At 47.2% G+C, this 23,877-nt stretch overlaps 1 protein-coding gene across 4 annotated transcripts in view; it reads right to left on the reverse strand.

Annotated features, from left to right (window-relative positions):
- Nucleotides 1-23,877, reverse strand: part of ZBTB16 (zinc finger and BTB domain containing 16) — a 207,056-nt gene that overhangs the window by 102,019 nt on the left and 81,160 nt on the right. For all 4 annotated transcript variants that reach the window (XM_017883146.1, XM_017883148.1, XM_017883147.1 and 1 more), the window contains exon 3: nt 7,104-7,201. In XM_017883146.1, the coding sequence (XP_017738635.1) occupies nt 7,104-7,201 (98 nt within the window). The remainder of the gene's footprint in view (nt 1-7,103; nt 7,202-23,877) is intronic.

Genomic DNA, 23,877 nt, shown 5'->3' on the forward strand with positions numbered 1-23,877 from the left:
GGGGGGTGGAGAGTAAAAGGGGAGAGGCAAGAAATGTATTTTCATCAGCTAGTGTATAATTTATAAACAGCATTAAACAGTTTTTGTTTTCTTTTTCCTCTCTCCCGTGTATGGGCTTGGACGGTAGTCAAGCCTGCATTAATTTCTGCTTTGGGTACAGTGTGTTCTTGGAGGCGCATCTGCAAGCGATCATAAACTCTCTGGAATGCTGGCAGAACATCCAGACCTGCCGGCAGGCCAGTGACGACACCACTCTGGGAAAAAGTTCGGGAAGCAAGCCAAATTCAGAGTAGGGAGAGAGAGAGAGAAAGAGAAGTGTGTTCAAGAGCAAGCTGGGGGAAAGTGGCTCCCTTCACCCTTTCCTCTCTCTACATCCACATCACCCATGCGGACCGAAGGGAGGGCAGCCCAGCCTCTGAGCCAGCCCCATCTGATCTTCTCCACTTCCTTGACCCAAAAACCAAAGGTTCCCCCACATAAGGAATGTGGAGGGAGTCGAGGAACATGAACAAAGTTTCTTCCTGGTCATCTCCCGGGCTTGCCCTGGTGGTAGGAAGCTAACCACAAGGGAAAGTTGGTATTGACTGGAGAGTGGGCAGAGGGTGCATGGATTGGCCATGGGCTCTCACAAGCCTGGGCAGCCCCCAGTCTCTTGCTCTGAGCAGACACCTAATCTGGGAGGAGAGAGGTAAATGGGAGGAGAGACAAGGTGATGGGGAGCCATCTTTGGACTCAAAGGCAGCTCTCCAATCATCAGCGTGGGGACCACCTCACTCCATCTCCTCCCAGTCACATGGAATTTTCCAGCTACCTCTCTTCCCCCACCTTCTCTATCTTTGAGAAGAAGAAACTGAAACCCACAGCTCAGTGCTCCAAAAAAGAATAAATAAATAAAACAGAACAAGGACAACCCACAGATCTTTGCCATCTTGTAATGCTTTTTTTCCTCCATCCAACCGCGACAGAAGAAAGTCTAACAGATCCAATCTTGTGGACCCCTCCAGCCCTTTTCCCTGCCAGGAGGGTGACCCAGGTCCCAGGTGATAAGCCCCAGCCACTCCATGCTGCTGCTGAAATCAGAAAATCTATCAACGAAAGCCCTCATTCTTTCCCCATGGCTCTGACTCTGGGGAAGAGCCTTGTCTCAGGGATGCTCCTCAACAGCCAGGGCTTACAGTGCCTGACAAGGACAAGAGAGGAGTGGAAGGATGGGGCCTCTCACCTGGCAGAATGGGGCCACATGGCCCTAACCAGCACAGAAGGCACAGGCCTCTCAACACTCCAGCCACACCCCAACATAGATGACCAGTCTTCATGTTCTCTATGGGGCTTTATTCACCCTATATTCTAGCCTAGTGTATATAAAAAAGCCCAACAGTCCCTTCTATTCCAGACACAAAAATGTGTCAACTTCTTACTCAATCCTTCAGTGGCTCTCCAGTGCTTCAGGGAGAATGTAGATCATTTTGCTACTCCTTCCACAGATGTATCTCATCCATCTCTTCTAAACCCTGCACTCTGCTCTCTCCCTGCAGGCCCAGCCTACACACGCAGGTTACACCACCCACCTCCATAGGTGGCTTGGGCTTCCCCTCACTGAGTCCTTTCCAAATGCTGTTCTGTTACCCTCTGGCACAAAACACCCTCCTACTCCGACTTTCTCCCAGATTTCTTAGCACTTTGCACACATTACCATCTTGTATGATGATTGGATAGTCATACTCATCTCCCACGCTAGACTTAAGCTCCTTGAGGGCAGGGATGCTGTAGTAGTCTTCACTGTTAAGTGCACAGAGCCTGACACATAATTTGTGCTTATTAAATATTCTCTGGTTCCAAAAATGAATGACACTCCCAGAATAGGAGCAGGCCATACGAATACTCAAACCCTAATCGTATGCAGCCGAGTCAAAAATAGGGACAAGCAGTTCTAGGCATGCTCACTTATAAGCCACCAGGACGTTAAGCCAAGCTGTGGGAAATCTACCTGATGGGAAACCTTACACTGGCCCATCTCAGAACCAACTTGAGTCACTGCATGTGTCTGTGGTCTCTGCATGGACATCTCAGAGCTAGGAATCACTTCTCATGTTACAACAAGGAGTGGCAAAGAGACAGCGGATCCATAGATGCTTCAAGGCCAGATCCCCAGAAGGGGTCAGGTAGCAGAGGATGAGGAGGGACACAGTCTTCCTGGGACACAGGAAGGGGAGGGGCCACAGTCCTACACCCAAGCTTCACCCTCCACCAGGGCCGGCTTTGCAAAGCCTTGGAGACCATCTCTTTTCCCACCCCAAGCCTCTTTCCCCAATACACAAACCCTTCTGACCCCCAAAACCACCTCTGAGAATGCAGGGCCTGGTCAGATCATCTCATTAGTTAATGAGTTCAGTTACTGATGGGTAAACTTATTGTGATCACAGGTATAGCTCATAAACACTTGATTAGTTCACACATTCAAACTGAAATTAAAACTTCAATTAAACTGAAATTCACTACTACCATTTAGGGTCTTTAAAACAAACCCTAAAAACAGAAAGTACGGGAGAGAGAAAAAGGGAAGGCACTGTGTCTCAGAAGGGCCTCCTACAGGGCAAACTTCTAATTAAACAAATTGTCAATTTCAACACAATGAAAACTGATTTAGGAGTGTAATTTTAGTATTCTAGTCACTGAAAATAAGAACTGCATTGTCGATCTCCTATAGGCTGATTTCATGTGATAGGGAAATGAAGAGGAGAGGAGGACGACAGGGAGAGAAAGGAGGAAAAACTGCGAAGGGAGAACAAGCCGGAGCGCTGTCTCCCTTTCAGAAATGACATCTCTGCGGAATTCAATGCGGCCTATTCTCAAGCATCGGAGAAACTATTTTCTTGCCTCCTCCTTCACCCCACCCCAACCAGATTAGAAAAAAAAAAATTAATCGTGTATGATGACAAACTTGGCTCAGTACTCACTGTACATACTGTACCCACAAGTCTGGCTCCCAGCCAGGCCTGGCCTGGAGCCAGAACTACAATAACAAACACAGGCAATGCTAGCCAAGAGGGGGTGGGGCAGCACGCAGAGCTAGCCAGGAAGTGAGTGCCGTTCAGCTCCGCTGAGCAGAAGAAAACAGCAGGAATGTGCCAGTGCAAGGGTGGCAACATGTAAGGGGGCAACCACGACCCCTACCCAGATCCTGGACTCGTTTCTCCACAGCCTGCCCCTTTTGAAAAAAAAAAAAAATGCCACCCGCCGCCCCTCCGCCCCCCACCTAGGATTCTAGAGCACCTACTGTTCTTCCAGGCTGTGGGCTGCTTCAACCCTTGGTCATCTTCTGTAGAATGGGTCTACTCTATAGACCTGGAGCACCCATTCTCACTGTCCACTTTCTTCATGGAGCCTTCAAACTAGAGCAGCAGGAAAACCTCACATCATCTAATTCAATGTCTCCTCTAAAACATCACCTAGTTATGTGTTCAGGCATCTGGGAGTAGGCATCAGAATATATAAACCACCACTGGAATCTGTAAGAAGACCCAGCGGCACCAGCCCAGGCCTCTGACCCCAACTACCCAAAAAGGCCAGGTCACTCCAGAGGCCCCCAGGGCCTGTTTAACAGGGGCCAAAAAATTCAGGAAATAGAGTAGCCTCTAGCCTCACTAAGCCCTTTGTGCTATTTTATTTTGAAGACCTCTCAGCATGGGGGGGTGAGGAGTATGCCAGACAACAGAAAGAAAAAAAGAATAGAAATATCAGAATGTAGGCTGGGAGCTATCTGCAAGGGTGAATTAAAACACGACTATGACTCATCACACCTACCTAATCATCAAATCATCCTTTCCAAGGGCACTGGCAAGTCACTAGCAGAGGGACAAATCATTGCACACAATCAGCTTTCAGTGCCCAGTAAGACAGGCATGGAAAGGAAAAACTAGGAAAACAGGACCCAACTCCCAAAGCCTCTGGAGCAGCCATATGAGATCAGGGGATCTGGAAGCAGCATCTTAGGTGGGACCAAAGTCAGCCTCCCCAGGGAACTGCCAGCTCCGCAGGGCAGTTGCTCAAAGTCGCGCTCTTGTCTGAACTGGGGACACCGGGCCCACCTGACATGAGTATGCAAGCAGCCCTTTCCTCTCTGCAGCCGCTCCCACCAGCCCACCAATGCCGCTGATGTGTGATTCACAGCAGAGACACTGGCTAACTCACACTGGGTCACGCTGCCTGGAAGAGGGATACAATATGAGCCAGGGGCTCCTGGCCGCCCCCTCCAGTGAGTCCTTGGGACATTAACAGTTCCTACCATAGGAGGGACTTGTCTGGAGAGAGGAGTTTCCCTGTTCATCGGCCTCCCAGGCTGCATCATTCACTCAACAAATACTTGCTGGCACCAATCATGTGCCAGGCAGTGTGCTGGACATAATGCAGACAGGATCTGACCCCATTACATGTTAGGCATGGTGGTATGTATTCAAGGTGAGCCTCACAGCTTCTCTGAGATAGCGTTAAATATTTTCATTTTACAGATGAGGATACTGAGGCTGTAAGAGCTTATGGTTCTTGCCCCAGATCACATCAGCAGTAGGTAGGTGTCCAGATTTCTTCCACCGTGTAACCCCGCCTCCCAAGTAAGGGAGATAAGGCAAGTCCATAAATAACCATAACACAGAAGAAAAACTGCACCCAAAAATAGCTTCAAATGAAGAAATATGGGCACAGAGAAGGCACGATTGCTTCTGGCTGGAGGTGGGGAACAGCTGGGAACAGCATCATGGAAGGGGCCTTGGAAGATCTGGGAAGATGGGAGATGGGTTATTCCAAGTAGACAGAATGGGGCAAACAAAGCCACAGAGCTCAGAAAGCAACAAGCCCATGAAGCAAACGAAGAAGATCCGTCTGGCTAGAACACTGGACTCAAGGAAAGGGCAATAAGAAAGGATGCTTACTGGGGCTGAAAGGGCAAAGAGGCTTTACCAACAGGCTAGAAGTGCGCTGCCCCAAAAGTGCCCAGCACCACACAGGGGTCTAGGGCAGGACATGCCACACTTTGCAGTAAGACAGTGGCGAACTAAAGCAGAAAAAATCAAGACCAAGAAAGCAAGGGAAGGGTAACCAACCTGGTAGGCAGACAGGTCATGAAACCCACCACACCCTGAACCTTAAGTAGCGTACAAAGCTGAAGGGAAGCGCAAAGATACAAGGTGTAAGTCACTAAAACAGAAGAAAAAGTATACGTGAGTGCCAAGCAGATCCGGACGCAGGAATGCCTGGAAGTTAGGGCTCTGGGCCGAGGTGAGACAAGTGGGCAGGAGGAGGATGATTGAGGGGAGCCAGGGGCCGGGTAGGGAGGGCCCACAGGAAGGAGGAACAGAATGCACGAAGACACAGGGACGGTAGACATGCGGAGATAGATAGCTGCCAGCTGCCTGCTGTGGACAAATCCCTGCGCCTGGAAGAGGGAAGAATGGGAAGTGAGAAAGACTTAGGACACTTTAGGAAGGGCCATGAGAGCCAGGGGGAGAGGCCACATCCAACACAATGCAGAACCACATGGGCCCTGCAGCAAGGCAGTGGTGAGCTGAAGCAGAAAAAGCGACCGAAGAGCACTTCCACGACTGTACACAGGATGGGCTCAGGGGAAAGAGAGTACAAGCGGCCAGGCAGGCAGGGAACCAGCGGATGGGGACACACCTCCGGGGCAACAGGCTCAGAAACAAGGATGAGGGAGGAAGGTGCAAGCAGAAACCGTTAACATTTATTAAATGCCAACTGTATGCCAGCGGCTTACTACAGATGCCTTCAACATATATTCTGTCACCTAATCCTCCAAAAAATTATGTGTTAACAACACCAGCACTTGACAGATGCAGAAACTGAGGTTCACAAGATGAATTCATACTAATTCATAGCTAAGTTCATACAGCACATATCACAGACAGGATTTGAACCTTTGTCTGCCCAACCCCGAAGCCCATTTCACAAAAGCCAAACTGCTTGGAGGGCCAGTTTCTGGAGCCAATATGGGGAAAGGGGAGGCAGGCCTTGGCCTACATGAGGATAAGACAAGACCAAGTAAAACAACAGCCCTCTCTTCTCCCCTAAAAAATGACTCCGGCCGGGCGCGGTGGCTCAAGCCTGTAATCCCAGCACTTTGGGAGGCCGAGACGGGCGGATCACGAGGTCAGGAGGTCGAGACCATCCTGGCTAACACGGTGAAACCCCGTCTCTACTAAAAAAAATACAAAAAACTAGCCGGGCGAGGTGGCGGGCGCCTGTAGTCCCAGCTACTCGGGAGGCTGAGGCAGGAGAATGGCGTAAACCCTGGAGGTGGAGCTTGCAGTGAGCTGAGATCCAGCCACTGCACTCCAGCCTGGGCGACAGAGCGAGACTCCGTCTCAAAAAAAAAAAAAAAAAAAAAAAATGACTCCAAGGTTAGAAGGCAAGGGAATTAAAGGGAAGAGAATATGCGCCTGGCAAAGAAGAGTTGAGGCCTCCACAACTAAAGTCAGGTGACCTAGGCCTCAAAGCCACCGTATCAGACCTGCTAGGTCCTTCCCTCCACCAAGAACACCCGGGCCTGTCAAATGTCAGGTGCTTCTCCCCATTCCAGGCCTCGTGAAGCAGAGCAGCTTTGCCCAAACATGAGCAAAATTACCAGCAGCCACCCAGTCGACCTCACAAGAATTGGATAAAATTAACTTGCAAAAGACAGCAGGCTATAACTAGCTTTGTGTTCCAACCTTTCTATATCTATTTAATTAAAGGCTCCTGTATAATGTGAACCCAATAGTCAGATTCATTAGACAGCGAGAACTTAATTCCACAACTGTTTCGCTAATGAAACTGCAGTCTACTTTGGAAGGTAGATCACACGGAGCACTGGTTACCAGTGATGCCTAGGAAACCGAGGAGAGCTTGAAGGTGGGTTCATCCAGGTAGCCCCACCATCAGGATGGATCTTCTGTGTCATGAGCCTGGAGGGAGGGTCCAGGGAACAAGATAGACCAGGGCCCCAGCGGGCAGTGGGGACATGCAGGCCGCAGCAGGCTCTGACTAGGGGGGAAGGCGGGCAGCAGATAGTTGCCTGTATCTGAACGGGTCACTAAGGTGACCTTGCCTACCTGAATGAGCCAGTAAGTGCATTCTCAGCCGCAAACTATCCAGGAACCGCTTCCCGCAGAGCTCGCACCCGTACGTCTTCATCCCACTGTGCAGCTTCCTGTAAGGGAAAGGAAAAGAGAGGTTGCTGCTGCTCTGGCTGGATGGGAGGCATAGCCATCCACCACCTGGCTTGGCAGCCATCCCTCCGGCAGGTGACAGGCGGAAGGGAGCAGGAGGGCATCAATGGAAACCCATCCCTGGATCCTCAGACAGTGTAAATCACGCCCCCTGCCCAGGGACTGCTGCCAGTGAAGCACCCATTCCTGGTCTTGTCCATGGGCTTTACCGCTGGCACATGGACCGAGAAAAAAAATCAGATCCATTTCCAGAGGGAGAAAGGATGAAACACCCAGGACAGTCAGACAGACATAATGCTCACTGTCAAACCAGCACAGACCTCACAGGAGGCCCGCAGCCTCTGCTCACCTCTGTGCAGCACTGCCTTCCCTGGGTGGTGACTGTGAACAAGCCCATTGGACCCAGGAGGGCTACACCCGTATCTTTTCTCTCTCCTACCTCCAACTTCCACTACAGTGACTGACATAAAGGAGGCTCTGAATAAGCCTATGAATAAATTAATGCCCTTATAGACACAAGATACTTCTTTCTCTGGCATCCAGATGTTCTTAGGACTGCAGTGACCCGCCCCAACATGCACAGCTTTCCCCCAAGGCTCGGCTTTAGAAGTATCTTCCCTCTGTCTTGCCCCAGCAGAAAGCAGAGTTTCAAGAAACTGGATAACATCATTCTGTAGGGTGGTCGTAGTCATCTGTAGCTCTTCATACACATTCTCTCATTTTGCCATCACTATGATTCTGTGAGGTGGACTGGTCCCATGTCATCACCCCTGGGAAGACCAAGGTCCCAGTAACAACCGGTCACAGGCCCAAACTGCAGCAGTGCTCCCATCCCAACTCCCAACCCAGGGCCTCTCCCACCAGACCCCTGGCTCAGTCACGAGCCAGCACGGGAGCTGGTAAGATGCAGGAAACTGGGTGCGCCATCAGGGAGCCGAGCACTGGGGAGAGGCTCCAAGCTGCCGCCCACCCACACTTCTGTTGTCAGGCCCATATATGCTATTGCCAGATCCAGGATCCGGCCTCCACCTCCACCCCAGTCTCTGCACCATCCCCGCAACTTCCCCAGGGGCCTTGGCCCTCAGGACAGGGCAGGCGTGGCAGCCAGAAGCAGGATCTGTGGGCAGTGGAGCAGGCAGAAGAGAAAACAAGGCCCTCTCTCTCCATCAAAATGTTGACGTGTTAAGACCGTAGTAAAAGGCTGGAGAGCTGGTACCGACAACAGATAAAACTGCAGGTGGGGAGAGGGAGTATCACACACTCAAGCTGGCAGCATCTAGATGGTAGCAAAACCAAGCCACCCACTGCCACCACCTTCCAAGTCCCAGAATGACAAGCCAGCAGTGTGTCAAGACCATGTGGTGGACCCAGGTGAGCCTCTTTAGCGCCACAGTCAATGGGCTCCCGCAGCATGGGGACCAGCATACGGTATCCACTGTGGGCGGCCTTCTGATAGGGATCACACAAAGTTCTCTCCGCAGAGCTCTTTCTCAATCACATTGTTTTGTTTGCATGCTTTCCCTTTCCCTACTTGCCAAAGACAAATGATTTCTCAATCACAAACACATACACACACACACACCCTTATCTATGACACTGTAGGGGTACCACCCCCTCCATGTTCTCTTGCTCCTTGCCACGCTGATCCACCCAAGTTGGGAAATATTAACAGTACAGAACATTTTAACTGAACATTCTTAACTCTAAATAGATTTCACAATGTTGGGCACTGGGACATGTCCTAATAGCATTTTGGACAAAGTATCTTTTAAACCACGTACCTAGGTATGTGAGTGCATGCAAACATACACAATGGTGGAGTATTCCTGTCACTTGCCCGGGCATGAAAGATACTTGCTTTTCTAAGAGATGTTCTATAGGGTGGCAAAGGCTCTATTCACAAAGGGTTCAGCAGATGAACTCACACACAGTCATGGTCAAATCTGGTGGATGGCAACATAAGGGTTTCAGTTTATTTTCATCCTTTTCTTCACCAGGGATTTGTTAGCTCCTGGGGTGCTCACTTCTCAGGGGTGGCTGTCAAGAGGAACAGGAGGACGAACACCCATTTGTATTTATTTTCCAAAAGGACACTAAAGTGACTGGTCTTCAGATTTAGGAGCCACCACCAGGCTAAACTCCCCTCTGGGTCTCCCATCTCTTCTCCTTGAGGGTTCCAGATCAAATCCCTCACCATGATAAACACTCTTGGTTTGGGTAACACCATTGCCTTTTCTTTAGCTGTGAATGGATTTGCCTGGCAATTGGTGGAAGTGGCTTATCTTGGCCAACTGGATGGGCTTGGTGTGAAAGATGACAGGCACTTGCCCTTTTACTACAGAGGTGGCAGAGTACAGAGAAGAATGCCCAGCCAGCAGCCAGAAGCCCTGCATCCTCCCACCTGACTCGGCCATTAACATTGGACAAGTCATGCTATCACAATATCTCTGCATTGGATCACCTATAAAGTGATATAGATCACATCAAATATTTTGAATAGAGACAAAATTTTATCATTCCAAAGTCTTACCCATATTCTTTTACCTAGCCTACAAGGTGGTCCTCTAAGGGGCACTATTATTCTCCCTGAGCCATGTCCCACTTGTTACGGTGCACTGTGATGTCCTCTGACACTGTGGCAGCCAGGCTAGGATCGCCCAAGCAAACCTCTAGACCCAGTCCCAGCAATCTGGTCATTTAAAATCTATTCCAAGTGGCCTGAGTTTCCTCCTTCACTCACTTGCTCTTTGTCTTTCAGTGAAAGAAACTTCCAGAAGTTACCACCAGCCTGTCCTCGGAATGACTCTGTTGTCACGCATTTCCCTGCCTTCAGAGACCCGGGTGTCCTATCCTGTCTAATCCTCAGGGTAAGGTGACTGCCCTGCAACTGACCCACTAACTCAGTGCCCCATCCAGGTTGCCAGAGATTAATATGGTGGCCATGTGATTCCACATGAAGTACAAGGGCAAAGGTCTTTCCTCACTGGCAGAGAGACCTGGGCAAAGCACACAAAGTTCATTAGAGAAAAAGGGAACAACCTCACAGGCCCAGGAGTTCAACAGAGCCCAGCACTGGTTTGCTCATATCTTTAATTCTTGTTCATATACCAAAGGAAGAATGTGGAAAAGTGAAGGCTTCTCCTAATTCAAAGAAAATAATGGTGGAGAATTTCAGTGCATTTGAGGGACCTGGCTACCAGCAGACTCTCCATGGCACAGTCTGCAGAACAGCCAATGTGGAAATAGAATTCCAACTGGTTCCTGGAGCAAAAGTGCAAATTCGTGTGAACTCACAGTCTATTCCCTCTTTAGACCACAACCTCCCACCACTACCATCACCACATTATGCAACTGCAAAGCATTTAGATCAAAATGGAAATTCTATCCACCTCCTTCTTCCTTACCACATACTCACATCTTCCCAATCTAGTCCTGTCTTTTCATAAGGTTTAATTGCACGTGGCCATCTGAGATTATCAGCCTCCACTGTGACAGGAAAGGAAGACATCTGGGGACATGTTTGCACCTTTCTGCACACTGCCTTAGTTGGTGGTAGAGTTTTCACACTCTCTTCTCTGAGAAGAAGCTACCTTGCTGAACACCATTTTGAAAGTAACCCAGTTCTAGTACAGCCCACGCATCTCCATCCTATACTCAGTGGAGATTCCATTGCCCCATATGCTTCAGGTCCTCACCCAGGTTCCTGGGGAACAGACTCAAGTTCTCCCCAACGCTTAGTGGCTCATTAGGTAAACTCACCTTGCATGTAACAGATTTTCACTTATGTCCAAAAAGACAAAGAACACATTAACCTCTAACAAGTTTCTATTTTCTCAAGAAAGCTGAATCATTATGAGAAATTCAAGCTAAACAAATCTGAACCTTTTAACAAGTAACTGAAGAGAAGAATTCACTCCTTCTCACTGGTTTTCAACCACACAACTCTCACTAGTCAAACGAAGCTAGCAAGATACAAGCTCATCGTTTGAACCATTTCTGTGCCACTGTGAGTCTGAAAACTCATAAAGATTTCACCTGGTTTAGAGTGCAAACTCCATAATGGCAGACACCATGCCTATATTTCCTTTCCTCATGAGGCCTCATTCAAAAGGGACTGATCAAGGATGCTGGAGAAATCCTTCTCTGTAAAGTGGCATCTATGGCATTCCTTTGCTCATCCTAACAATATTTCAAGTACAACAGCTTCATAGGCGGCCTCCAATTCAAAACTGGACCCTGTCCTGTGGCTCCTAAAGTCCATACAAGGAAGGCTAATGGCTACTGCATAGAAGCATGAAGCCATTAGACCAACCTGTCATCTTCAGGATAAGCCTTGATCAACCTAGCCTACCTAGAAGAGCAACAGCAGCATAAAGGGCAGCAAGGAGAGACCCAAGCCATACTCCATCCTCCCTACCTTCAGCTTCCAGAGAGAGCTGACCACAACAGTTGACCCCCAAGGGGGCATTCACCATGTCTACTCTCTGCAGGGTAAGCTCGGCCCACTTCTGTCCTATGCAGCCAGGGACCAAGGGGAGAAGGCTATGAGAAGAGCTCACTGCATTACCAGGGGTCAAAGGGAAAAGCCCAGCAGCACTGCCTAGCTGAAAGAGAGAGGTTCATGTCCCAGCACTGCCAATGTCACATTGCTTCCCAGGTTCCTGAGCCCAGGGGCAAATGCTCAAGTTGGAGCAGACCAACAGGCAGGGAAGGTTTAGAGAAAGAAACCCCAGTTTCAGTAATCCAAGGGTTGAAATTGTCTGACCTGTGAGTTTTGCTGGAAAGACCAGCATGGGGAACTAGGACCTGTAATTGGGAAAAGTGAATGGGAGGGCTCCACAGCTGGACTACCCACTGCTCTCTCCTGTCTTTGAATGAGGAAAAATAAAGTGGGAAATCCATCCTGTAAGGGTATTTATAAGATGATGTTGTCCTTGTTTTCAGCCTAACTGATCCATCCTCTGAACCAACACTCAGACCACATCAATGCAGTATATAAGGTCCTTCTAAACTCACCCTATTGTAGGTATGAGGCCATTCCACATGCAAAAGTCACCCCAATGCTTTGGATTTTTGCTTTCTGGTTCTATGACCATCAATTTGACCTCATTAGTGCAAAAGTCACCCCGATGCTTTGGGCTTTTTGATCCTATGACCACCCCTTTCTGATCCCATGACCATAAATTTGACCTTCTCAGTGTTTCAGGCTTTTTGATCCTATGACCACCCCTTTCTGACCATAAATTTGATCTTCTCAGTGCTTCAGAGGAGTACTCAGAATAGATAGGAAGCAGATGGGAGATTCTGTAAGATCCAAGCCATGACCTAAATGATCCTCTCTTCTCCAAAATGTCTGCCGTCCCCATGAGAACCAACACTCTCCAGGATCATCTACTTACCCAGCCACCATGCAAACTTTCTGGTCCTCTGGAGTAGGACCTGGGCAGTTGGTGCTGACATGCAGACTTGGGCCCCACGTGGGGACAGCATAAGGTAGGTCCCTTTATGGAGCTCTGCCAGTGCTCTCAGCCTCAAAAGCAACCGACTCCTAAGCTTGGTGATAAGAGAACCTCACCCTAGCCTCATTCACCTTTCCAAGTAGACACAGAATTGAGTAAAGGGAAAGCTTAAGTACTTTAGTAATGGGCTCACTCTTCCTCCTTAGACCTTTTAGTCAAAAACACACTTTCAATGTCCACTTACCTTTAATTCAAATGACAAAGGAAAGGTGAAATAGTCAATGCCATTCTGTGCTCTAATTTTGAGAGGAAGGGATGAATGAAAAGTTATGAGGCTATCAGTATTTCCTCCCCAGAGCAACTTCCAGGGACACTGCAGAGTGTTTCCATATTCAGTCCATTCTCCTGTACTTTCTTTTTTAAAAAATTGTTTTTAATAGAGATGAGGTCTTGCTATGTTGCCTGGGCTGGTCTTGAACTCCTGGGCTCAAGTGATCCTCCCATCTCGGCCTCCCAAGTGCTTGGATTATAGGCATGAGCCACATGGCCAGCCATTTTCCTGTACTTCTTTTTTTTTCTTTTTTTTTTTTGGAGGAGTCTTGCTTGCCCCGGCTGGAGTGCAGTGGGCCAGCTCTCAGCTCATGCAAGCTCCGCCTCCAGGTTCACGCCATTCTCCTGTCTCAGGCCTCCCCAGTAGCTGGGACTCAGGCGCCGCCTCGTCGCCCGGCTTGTTTTTTGTACTTTTTAGGTAGAGACGGGGTTTCACCATATTAGCCAGGATGGTCTCGATCTCCTGACTCGGTGATCCGCCCGTCTCGGCCTCCCAAAGTGCTGGGATTACAGGCTTGAGCCACCGCACCCGGCCCCATTCTCCTGTACTTTCTATGTGTCTTTTTGTGGGAAAGGAATACTCTAAACAGAATCTGTTCTACTAGCGGCCTCCACCCTAAGCCAGACTATGTTATTCATAGGGCATCAGGATACTCTGGGGAATGTTCCCTTCCTTCTAAGGGTGACATCATGTCTTCCCAGGGAATGTCTCTTCGTGCCACCAAAAGTGCCACATTCCAGGCTAAGTAGGCCATTAGTCACACCCAGTGTCATTCTCCTTACATATTTTGTAGGAATATTAAGTTCAAGATTCAAGACTAAACCGTTTATAAGTTCCTTAAGACTATACACTCTGTGGGGGCAAGCACTAGGTCTTTATCTCTGTCTTTCATGGCCTCAGCACAGATTTAGGCAGCCAGAACAGATAGGTGAGAAGTTATTGCTAGTGAAGCAATTTCCAACCACCCTAAGACAAAGGGACACCTAACTACTAAAATCTAGCCCTGGGACTGCCTGGAACCAGAGAGGAGGCCTGGTATCCCAGGGGAGAAAAAGAAGCACTCATTCTAATGTTGGCTGGGGAACGGGTCACTTTCATCTTCTTAAGGCATAAGGGAAATTACCCTTTTGCCCACTTTTTTTAATGTTGAGATTAGATAGTCATTTGACAAGCTGTGAATGCTTAGCGGGTATTACCACAAATTATCCTTCTAGCAATAGAGTTCGTTGCTCCCTGACTAGTCAATATTAATAAACATTACCGAATGCTTTTACAACACAATTTATTTTTTAATACAGCTCTTTATGTATGCCATAAAGTAAATATACCAATAAAAGTCAAGGATTTCAAACAACAGATTAAGAAAAACAACCAAGAACTAACTGAGTGCTAGTTAACACCTTCCATGCTGCAGGTTTTGGGAGCAGGTGCCTGTCTGCTGGGGATCCAGACCAGGAGAGTTATGGAAGACAGTGGCCATTTGGTTGTTTTGGAGCCATTTAAAGGGAGGGGGAGAAAAATACCAAACCAGCTGTGTTTTCTTAAGAATCACCTTTAAAAAAAGTGGTATATTGACCATGTATATATGTGTACATATATATACACTGGACTGAGTGCAGGGGACTCGGCTTTCACTCCAGCTGTGCAGATGTCCATTAAATAACCTTGGCCAAACCACTTAGTTTCTCTAGATTTCACCTGACACCTCTGCAACAATGCAAAGGTTGAGTTAGATGGCTTCTTAGGCTCTTTCCAATCAGGTTTACAAAACTGAAAGGCTGTCGGGCTGACACGGGTCTGTGCTGGCTGGATTAGATCTCCTGCATAAGGGTCCATACCAGATTCGTCCTCTCAGTCTTCCTTGCTGACCTCAGAACATAGCAGGGGCTCATTTTTGTTGACTGAATGAGCAAACAAACAAGAAAGGGAATCGGAAGAGAAAAATGTAGAAGTGGAAAAAACTCACCCTGTGTACACACATATGCAGACACACAGACACACACACACACACACACACACACACACCAGTCAAAGAATAGTTTCCCCTACCGTCCAAAAGAGAAGCTCTCTATGGGATTCTTAGAAAGAAAGCCATGCAGCTGGGCGCAGTGGCTCACACCTGTAATCCTAACACTTTGGGAGGCCGTGACCAGCGGATAACAAGGTCAGGAGATCGAGACCATCCTGGCTAACATGGTGAAACTCCATCTCTACTAAAAATCCAAAAAAATAGCCAGGCATAGTAGCAGATGCCTGTAGTCCCAGCTACTCAGGAGGCTGAGGCAGGAGAATCACTTGAACCCACGAGGCGGAGGTTGCAGTGAGCCGAGATCACGCCACTGCACTCCAGCCTGGGTGACAGACGCGACTCCATCTCAAAAGAAAAGAAAGAAAGTCATGCATCCTATGCATCCTGCCTCGGCCTGGATGAAGGCCAATCTAGAGCTGACTGAAGAGTGGAGGGAACTGTCCTGAGCCTTGAAAATACGAGGAAAGACAACGGCATTCCCTGGGGCCATGACCACACCGAGTATAGCACTTTCAGACCAGGCTGCCTGCCAGTGCTAAAATACAATGTCAGAAATGACAAAGGGGCACACTAATCTCCCTGCAGCAACTGCTCAAGGAGGGATCTTCATGGCTGCGGAGCACCAGGAGGCCTGGGCTTCTGGCTGTTACGTAACCGGTCCTTTGTTTTAAAATACTGAGTTCTCCTAAGTCATTTATTTGAAATATCTCTATCAACAATTTCACCAAGAACAAAAGTTTTTCATTTGTGCACTGGGCTATAGGATGATCTTATCGCACACAATCTCATACAGTCTCTTTCAACAAGGTCTTAGCGTGCTTATCTGTGAAGTTCCTGGTAGCCAAATATGATTGAAATGTTCTATTTATGCTCACTGGATTAAGGAGATGTTGCAAAACTGCACAAAAACCTGGCAGATGTAAGCAAGGTATTACAGCCAGGGCAGTTAAGATCCAGGGGGAAGAGATCAATACACACTTTTGTAGTTTCCTTTCTTTTTCTTTTTCTTTTAAGAGACCAGAAAAGTTATGCTTTTAGAAAAGGAAAAGGAAAAAATAGTAAAATGCCTTAAAGATTTATAGCTTCTCTGAGCTTTTTCCAAACCCAAAACAGGGCACCATGATGCATACTTGATGATGTCAGCCCAAGGGAAACAAAAATAAATCCAAAATATTCTCTCCAGATCCTAAAAGGCCCTATAAGGGAATTAAACTATGATTATGGATGAACAGGGTTTTTGTTCTCCCTCTCCCATACAAGGCTTTCAACCAGCACAAATAACCAATTCCTGGGAAAACAGTTCTCAAAAAGCTACAGACTTTTCCTTTATCTCCTTGTTTTGCCTGGATACATGTGGAGGAAGTGTTGTCTCCTGGTTATCTAGGATCATTTTTATATGTTTCCACTCTAGCCAGGAAGCCACAATGCTACCTTCAGATCCCATGGACCAGCCATGGAAACTCAGAGATGGTTGAGAATAGCTGAGGTTTATTAAAGGCCTAAGAAGAAATTTCCTCTGGAATTAAACCATTCTGAAAACCTTTTTAATGTACATGGCCTCATTCTTTCTGCTTTGGTACACTGAAAATTAAATTACTTTTCTATGAGGATTCTGAGCTGGAGAGCTATCACTCTAAACATCAATTATGAACACAAGATAAGAGATTGAACGGATTACCTGTACGGGCACCAAATCACACTGTAAACATTATCGTCATTTTAATGAAGAAAAAAGGCAAAAGCCAAATAGATATTAGCTTCTTTACTGGGTCTTTCTTCTTTTCTTCTAGAAAAATGCAAAAAAGAATATCTAGTCAACCGAGGCTTTTTTTGTTTTGTTTTTGTTTTTAAGATGGAATCTCTATCACCTAGGCTGGAGTGCAGTGGCACGATCTTGGCTCACTGCAACCTCTGCCTCCCAGGTTCAAGCGATTCTCATGCCTCAACCTCCCGAGTAGCTGAGACTACGGGCACGTGCCACCATGCCCAGCTAATTTTTTTTTAATTTTTAGTAGAGAGGGGGTTTCACCTCATTGGCCAGGCTGTCTGCAACTCCTGACCTCAAGCGATCCACCCACCTCAGCCTCCCAAAATGCTGGAATTACAGGCATGAGCCACCACACCTAGCCCCAACTGAGGTTTTCATAATAAAGAAGGTAATGCATTTATAGATCATGTCTGACTTTGAAAGGGCTTCTTGAGGATCATCTCAACCACCTTGTGGCTGACATGGAGAGTACAGAGCCCATTTTGTGGATGGGGAAAGTGAGGCCACATGACTTACTTGCCCATATAAACAGTCAGACATGGCCAGACTTCTCACCTCAGGGTCTGCCTTCATATTCCTACCTAAGCCAGAGTCCTTCCCTGAAAGGGGCAGGAAAACCAGCAGCTAAAAAGGAGTCACCGAGAACACTCCTGGGCTTTTCCCAAACTAATTGAATAGAAACAAGAACAGAGAGGCCTCTAAGAAAAACAGTAAATTGAATGATGGCACCTAGAGTCCGCTGACAGGCTGTGAGTTTCACAGGGACTTTATAACCTCCTACGGGGAAGGCATGCCGACTCATGTCCCACTGCTACTCACCCTATATCTGTTAAGCGCCTACTGTTTGCTGGACTTCAGTAAAGTCAGGCTGCTCCTGAATCACAGCCCATCTAGATAGGTTGTCCATCAACACAATTTTCCATCATTGCATTTTGTTGATTTCCTCTATCACATTTAACACAATTTTCAGTTATATATTTTTTTATTAGTATTCTTTATCTCTACTAGACTATAAGTTACATTAAGGCAGAAATCATCCACTCTAACCTCAGAGTATGCCAGTGTGTGCTGTACAGAGTAGGCATTCAATACACTTTCTTAAATAGCTTTGTTGCGATACTTTCCACATACCATAAAATTTAGCCTTGTCAAGTATGCCATTCACTGGTTTGTAGCATATTCATAGAACTGTGCAACTATCATCACTATCAAATTCCAGAATATCTTCATCACCCTGAAAAGGAACCTTGTACCCATGAGCAGTCACTCTCCATTCCCCTCTGCCCCCAGCCTTTGGCAACCACAAATGTACTATCTTCCTCTACAGATTTGCCTGTTTTGAACATTTCATATAAATGGTATCATACAATATGCACCCTTTGGGGTCTGGCTTCTCTCACACAGCATGTTTTTCAGGCTTCATTCCTATGATAGGTTGTATCAGTACTTTGTTCCTCTGTAGGGATATACCACATTTTGTTTATCATTCATCGGTTGATGGACATTTGGTGGTTTCGACCTTTTGGCTATTACGAATAATGCTGCTACGAACATTTGTGTACAAGTTTTATGTGTGGACATATGTTTTCACTTCTCTTGGGTATATACCTAGGAGCAGAATTGCCAGCTCATATGGTAACTCTATGTTCAACCTTTTAAGGAACTGCCAGACTGTTTTCCAAAGCAGCTATACCATTTTACATTCCCATCAGCAATGTATGAGGTTTCCAATTTCTCAATACATTTTTGGACTAAGTGAATAAATGAATAAAGATTCCTCCTGCTGTAAAAGCCCCTGAAAAAGGGGATACAGTTCTGAGGCTTCTTTAGTAAACTAGCATCTTCATCTGCAGACATGACATGCTACACTCATGTTTAACAGAAACCCCAAAGAATGCTATTTATATGTAGTTCCTTTTAGAGAATCAAGTGAGAAATGAAGAAAAGGAAAGAAAAACACCAGACAGCTCAAAGTGGGCACTGCTTTCACGTATGTGATTTCAACTCCTACCCTCCAGCCCATGTCTAAACTCAATAATTTAATAACGCACATTCCTTGAACAGATTTAGTTGAAAATATAAAAGGGATCCTAGCTCAACTGAAGTCAGCTTTGATTTGGTCAACAGTGAGGGAAACATGATTTGACAGCCCTCCTGTCTCTGGTAGAAAGCTTGAAAATATACTTAATAATAATAATTAAAACAAAAATGCATGAACAAAAATATTCCAGGCAAGCTCCAGGAGTGGGACCCACGGTGCTGGAACCTGTTGAGAAGACAGCCAAGGGCGAGAGCCTCTCTTCTTGGGCTTGTTACAGTGGGCAGGGTGTCCCAGAGCAGGCTGCGGCAAGAAGCTCCATTAAGGGTTCCCCAAACTTCTTTTTCTCCCCCTTTTCTTTTTTGTAAAAGAAGTCAGCCGTACTCCTTTTTGCACAGACTTCTTGCAAAGAACAAACAAACAAAGGCTGGGACAGAGCAAGGCCCTTTGCAAGCTGCAGGTAATTAAAACGGCCTGTAAATGCCCCAGCAGAAAGCACTTCAAAGAGACAGTAATTCCAGCAATGGCCAGTCAAGGCTGTATGGTGTAAAAATTATGAGTTTTCCCAACAGGGAGCTTTGTGTGAAAAGGACAGGGGTTGGTGGCAAAAGGAGGGTGAGCCACAAAGACAAGGTTTACAATTGGTGTCCATGCCCAGTGTGCGTGGGAGTGTGTGTGTGTGTGTGTGTATGTGTTTGTGTCTGGCAAACACAGGCCAGAGAAAGGGGATTGTGTGCATGTTTGTGAGAGCACACATTTATCAATGCTGAGACGGTCCAAGCGTGTGGGCATGGAGATAAAAGGAAAAATAAAATAAAAGCAACAAATACGAATCCTCTTCCCTGCTGGGCCTCATTTTCATGGGGAAAAGTACCAGGCAGCTTGCGTTCTCCTCTTGCTCCTTACATGCAAGGCTGCTGAGCACACAGGAAATGCATAACACCCTTGACTCCAGGCCCAAAGAGCACCGAGGCCAAGCAGCGGCTCTCTGGAAACGTCCACACTTTCAGTCTCACAGCACGACACAATACCCAACAACGTACTTCATGCTATGTAATCTCAAAACAGAGAATGAAGAGATAGACTCTTAACCTTGACTCTGACTGCATTTGCTAAGTCACCTGTGCTACCGCCTGGGTGCCCTGTGCTTAGATGATGCAGCGATGGTCCATGGCCTGGAGGAGAAGAGAGGCTGGAGCCTCAATGCACAAGGATGTTGGCCCCAATATTACAATACACTGACACACATCAGTGATCACCTGACCACAACATCACACATCTGGGACAGAGGGAGGACCTGTCACTAGCATATTTTTTCTACGTTTTTGTGTGATCTCCCTGCAGGAACCTGATACTTTCAAAAGGACATTTCACTAGGCAAGAGGGTCACTACCATTCCTAGAAGCCTTCTCAGTTGCTCCCTTCTGTCCCCTCTCAAAGCTGACCCCCTTTTCCCCCCAGCCCCTGTATTTTAAGTGTGTTTCTGTTGGAGCAGATGTACTCACTAGGGTGCATCTGCTTGTTTCTCTGTCTCTCCAGCTGGATGGGCAGCTACATGAAGACAGGGCTTTGCCTCATTCATCTTGTATTCTCAAGCCTTGCAAAGGGCACAGCACTAGTGGATGGATGAGGGGTGGATGCATCCTGGCTGTACAGTGGGTAATAAATCAATTGGGATTTGGATGGAGTAGAGCATATTGCTTAGAGTCGGGTACCCACTGCTCCTCACCCTCATCAGCCAGCACATGTTCATCCTGTGCACAGGAGCCTCAGAACCTGGGAGGGTAGGTAGGAGCAAGCCCACGCTCGCCAAGGCGGCAGAGAAACCAACGCTGGCCAGGGGCTTTATTTCCCCATAAACAAAATCCTGTTCTGCCTCCCTCACAGCCCCACTCACTAACTCCTCCCTGACATTGCTGGTTTTAAGCCCACACATAAAAATGTCCTTTACTATTTTTATTTAATGAGCTTTCATTTTTCCTCCCTGTTTTTGTAAATGAGAAAGGAAAGCCCACCTCCTAATGGGGATGGGGGGAGGAAGCAGAGTGGAATCTTTTTTAAACGGGCCATAACTTCATGAAAAGCTTTCTCCTCCACAATCCCCCCAGCTCCCCCTCCCCAAGGCCCCATGTTCCTCCATCCTCCCTACATCCTCCCTTCCCACCATTCAAAACAAGATGCATGGATTTTGGACATTTGATTACTTTTAAGTATATATTTTTCCCTCAAATAGACTGAATACAATGGTTAGGAAATGTGACAGAAAACTATTCTGAGCCATTTATTGCCTTAATACCCACCTTTGTCCAACAGGCAGTTTTGACAACAGCGATAAATTCCAAATTTATGTCAACAGAGCATATGTTGAACACCTCATTTCTGAGCTAAAGCGGCATGCTGCCCTATAAATCACCGTTCTGTTTGAAATGAAAGTAGATTACAGGCCTGTGTTATTGAGCAGTTAGAGCTATAGTCATATAAATCAGAACTTTTAACTCTAGGCAATCCGTTGTGCAATTAACTAAAGGGTACTTTGTCATTTCAAGGCTTGTGCACAGACTTGGCAGGGCATAGAGCTACTGGGGAAGGGGGTGGGAAGGAAAAAAAGTTTTTAGGCAACAGGAAGGTTGTTGGCTGTGGCCTCCACCATACTCCATACAATGCCTTAACCCCCAAGCACCACTGCCACAAGAACCTGCCAAGCCTGAATACAGGCAAAGACAACCTCATAATCAGCATCTGCCACAAAGACAACATCACACTGAGGATTTGTCACCAAGTCACCTCCAGAAGCCCAAATGCCTTTTCAGTCATTCATTAAGCATTTCCTGAGCACAAGCCAAGAGCAAAACATCATCTCAGGTGCTAAAATGATGTCCGAGAAGGCCGGGAGCGGTGGCTCACGCCTGTAATCCCAGCACTTTGGGAGGCCGAGGCGGGCGGATCACAAGGTCAGGAGATCGAGACCATGGTGAAACCCCGTCTCTACTAAAATACAAAAAATTAGCCAGGCGCGGTAGCGGGCGCCTGTAGTCCCAGCTACTCAGGAGGCTGAGGCAGGAGAATGGCGTGAACCCGGGAGGCGGAGCTTGCAGTGAGCCAAGATCGCGCCACTGTACTCCAGCCTGGGCGACAGAGCGAGACTCCGTCTCAAAAAAAAAAAAGATGTCCGAGACACAAAAAGTGATAACTATAATACCAACAAGAATGTTTAGATGATATTGATGATGAAGAAGAATTAGAAGCAAATCTGTACAAGACATATGTGAGCACTTACTATGTGCCAGGCACTATTCTGTGCATTTTTATGCCTTATCTCATTCAATCCTCAGGACAACTCTATGAAGCAGATATTTTTATTTCTATTTCTTTCTGAGGCACAAGGAAATAAACAACTCACTGAGGGTCATTAAGCTTGTAAGTGGCAGAACCTGATACAACTAGTTAGTAGAACGAAAAGTTTAAGAACTTAGGCTGACACCAGCCCTGTTTGCCAATTCCGGATCTACAACTTACTAGGCTCTAAGACTTTGGGATCCTCCAAGTCTCGGTTTTCTTATCTGTCAAGTAGACTAACAATACTGTTACCTCAGAAGGTAGATAAATGTGACTGTGCATGTGAAACAACTTAGCATAACACTGAGACCATAATGTCTTTATGAATAAACGTGTAGCTACTGTAAGTCTAAAGAAGAAGAAAGGCCCCTGTTCCTGGCCAGTCCATAACCTGGTGGACAACAAGGCAGAGCTGGAGAAAGAGACAGAGGAGGACGTGGTGATGTGCCAATATGTCAACAAATGACTATGGGTGTGCAGAAGAGGAGCAGACCAATAGCAGCTGCCGTCACGGGAGACAGTCTGAGGACATGGTGAGATTCAGTTGGTCCTTTCGGGGGCTCTGGAAGTTCTGAAGGGTGCTAGCTACCCATGTTTGGAAATGTTAAGAATGGAAAAGCCTTGGATGAGACGGGAGCACCGTGTGATGGGGGCATTGCATAAGCCAGGACTTGGTGTTAGAAAAGCATGTCCTGCTGGGCAAGCCTTCAGGAGGCTGGCCTGGCTTATCCACGGTGGGCAGGCGGTGAAGACAGTGGCAAGGAGCCTGCGGAGGCGGCAGAGTGGGCTGATGATGCCGAGTCCTGAGACTGATGCTGAGGACTTTGGTCCCAGTGCCGCAGTCATTGAGCAGCCCCAATGTCCGTCTTGAAACAATGGAGCTGGCTGGGCGTGGGAGGCTAAGCGTGGGCAAGGACCATGGAAGGAGACAGACAGAGAAAAGGGCCTAAATTCTAAATTGAGAAGGAGAATGTTTCCAAAGACAGTAGTTAGGTCAGCCTTCCAGAACAAAATGCCAACATGATATCACCGTCACACATCTACAGGACATTTCTATTCCCTAGGAAGGTACAAGAAAAGTGAGACTGGAACAAACCTCCTATTTCTATCTACTCCCGAGCACAGGTGCCTGAGTGACTCCACGGAGTACAAGTTACCACAGCAGGGCACTCAAAAGAGCTGTTGCTTCTGTTTGTTACCTCCATCCAACTAAACATGCCATCCTGTACTCATCAGAACGCAGATGGCAGCAAGAATGGGCAGTCGAGGAGCTATACTTCTTCCCTTCAGCACCCTGCACTGGCTACTGACTCAACATGGCTAGGAGGCAGGTATCCTCTGTCCTGGGCCTAGGCAAGTTGAGAATCCATTGATTGATTGATTGATTGATTGATTGGTATTTATTTGGCGTAGTGAAGGATACAGCCAAAGCATAAGACATCAACCTATCCTCCTAAAGCTTTAGTTGAAGAGGGAAGACAACGCACACTATAACAGAAACCAGTACTTGCATGTGCACGTCAGATCCTTAGGACAATCTCAACACCCAGCCTGAGTGCAAATCAAAAGCTCAGGCCTCGCTGAGGACGGGGGCTCATGCCTGGGCTCAGAAGATACCAAGGAGGCAGCAGACATAGAAGAGGAGATGGTTGTTTCAGATGAGGGGGAAACAGGCACCAAAACAGCATCATTCCAG

This window comes from Rhinopithecus bieti, unplaced genomic scaffold, assembly GCF_001698545.2.
Source record: "Rhinopithecus bieti isolate Rb0 unplaced genomic scaffold, ASM169854v2 scaffold_11964, whole genome shotgun sequence".
NCBI lineage: Eukaryota > Metazoa > Chordata > Mammalia > Primates > Cercopithecidae > Rhinopithecus > Rhinopithecus bieti.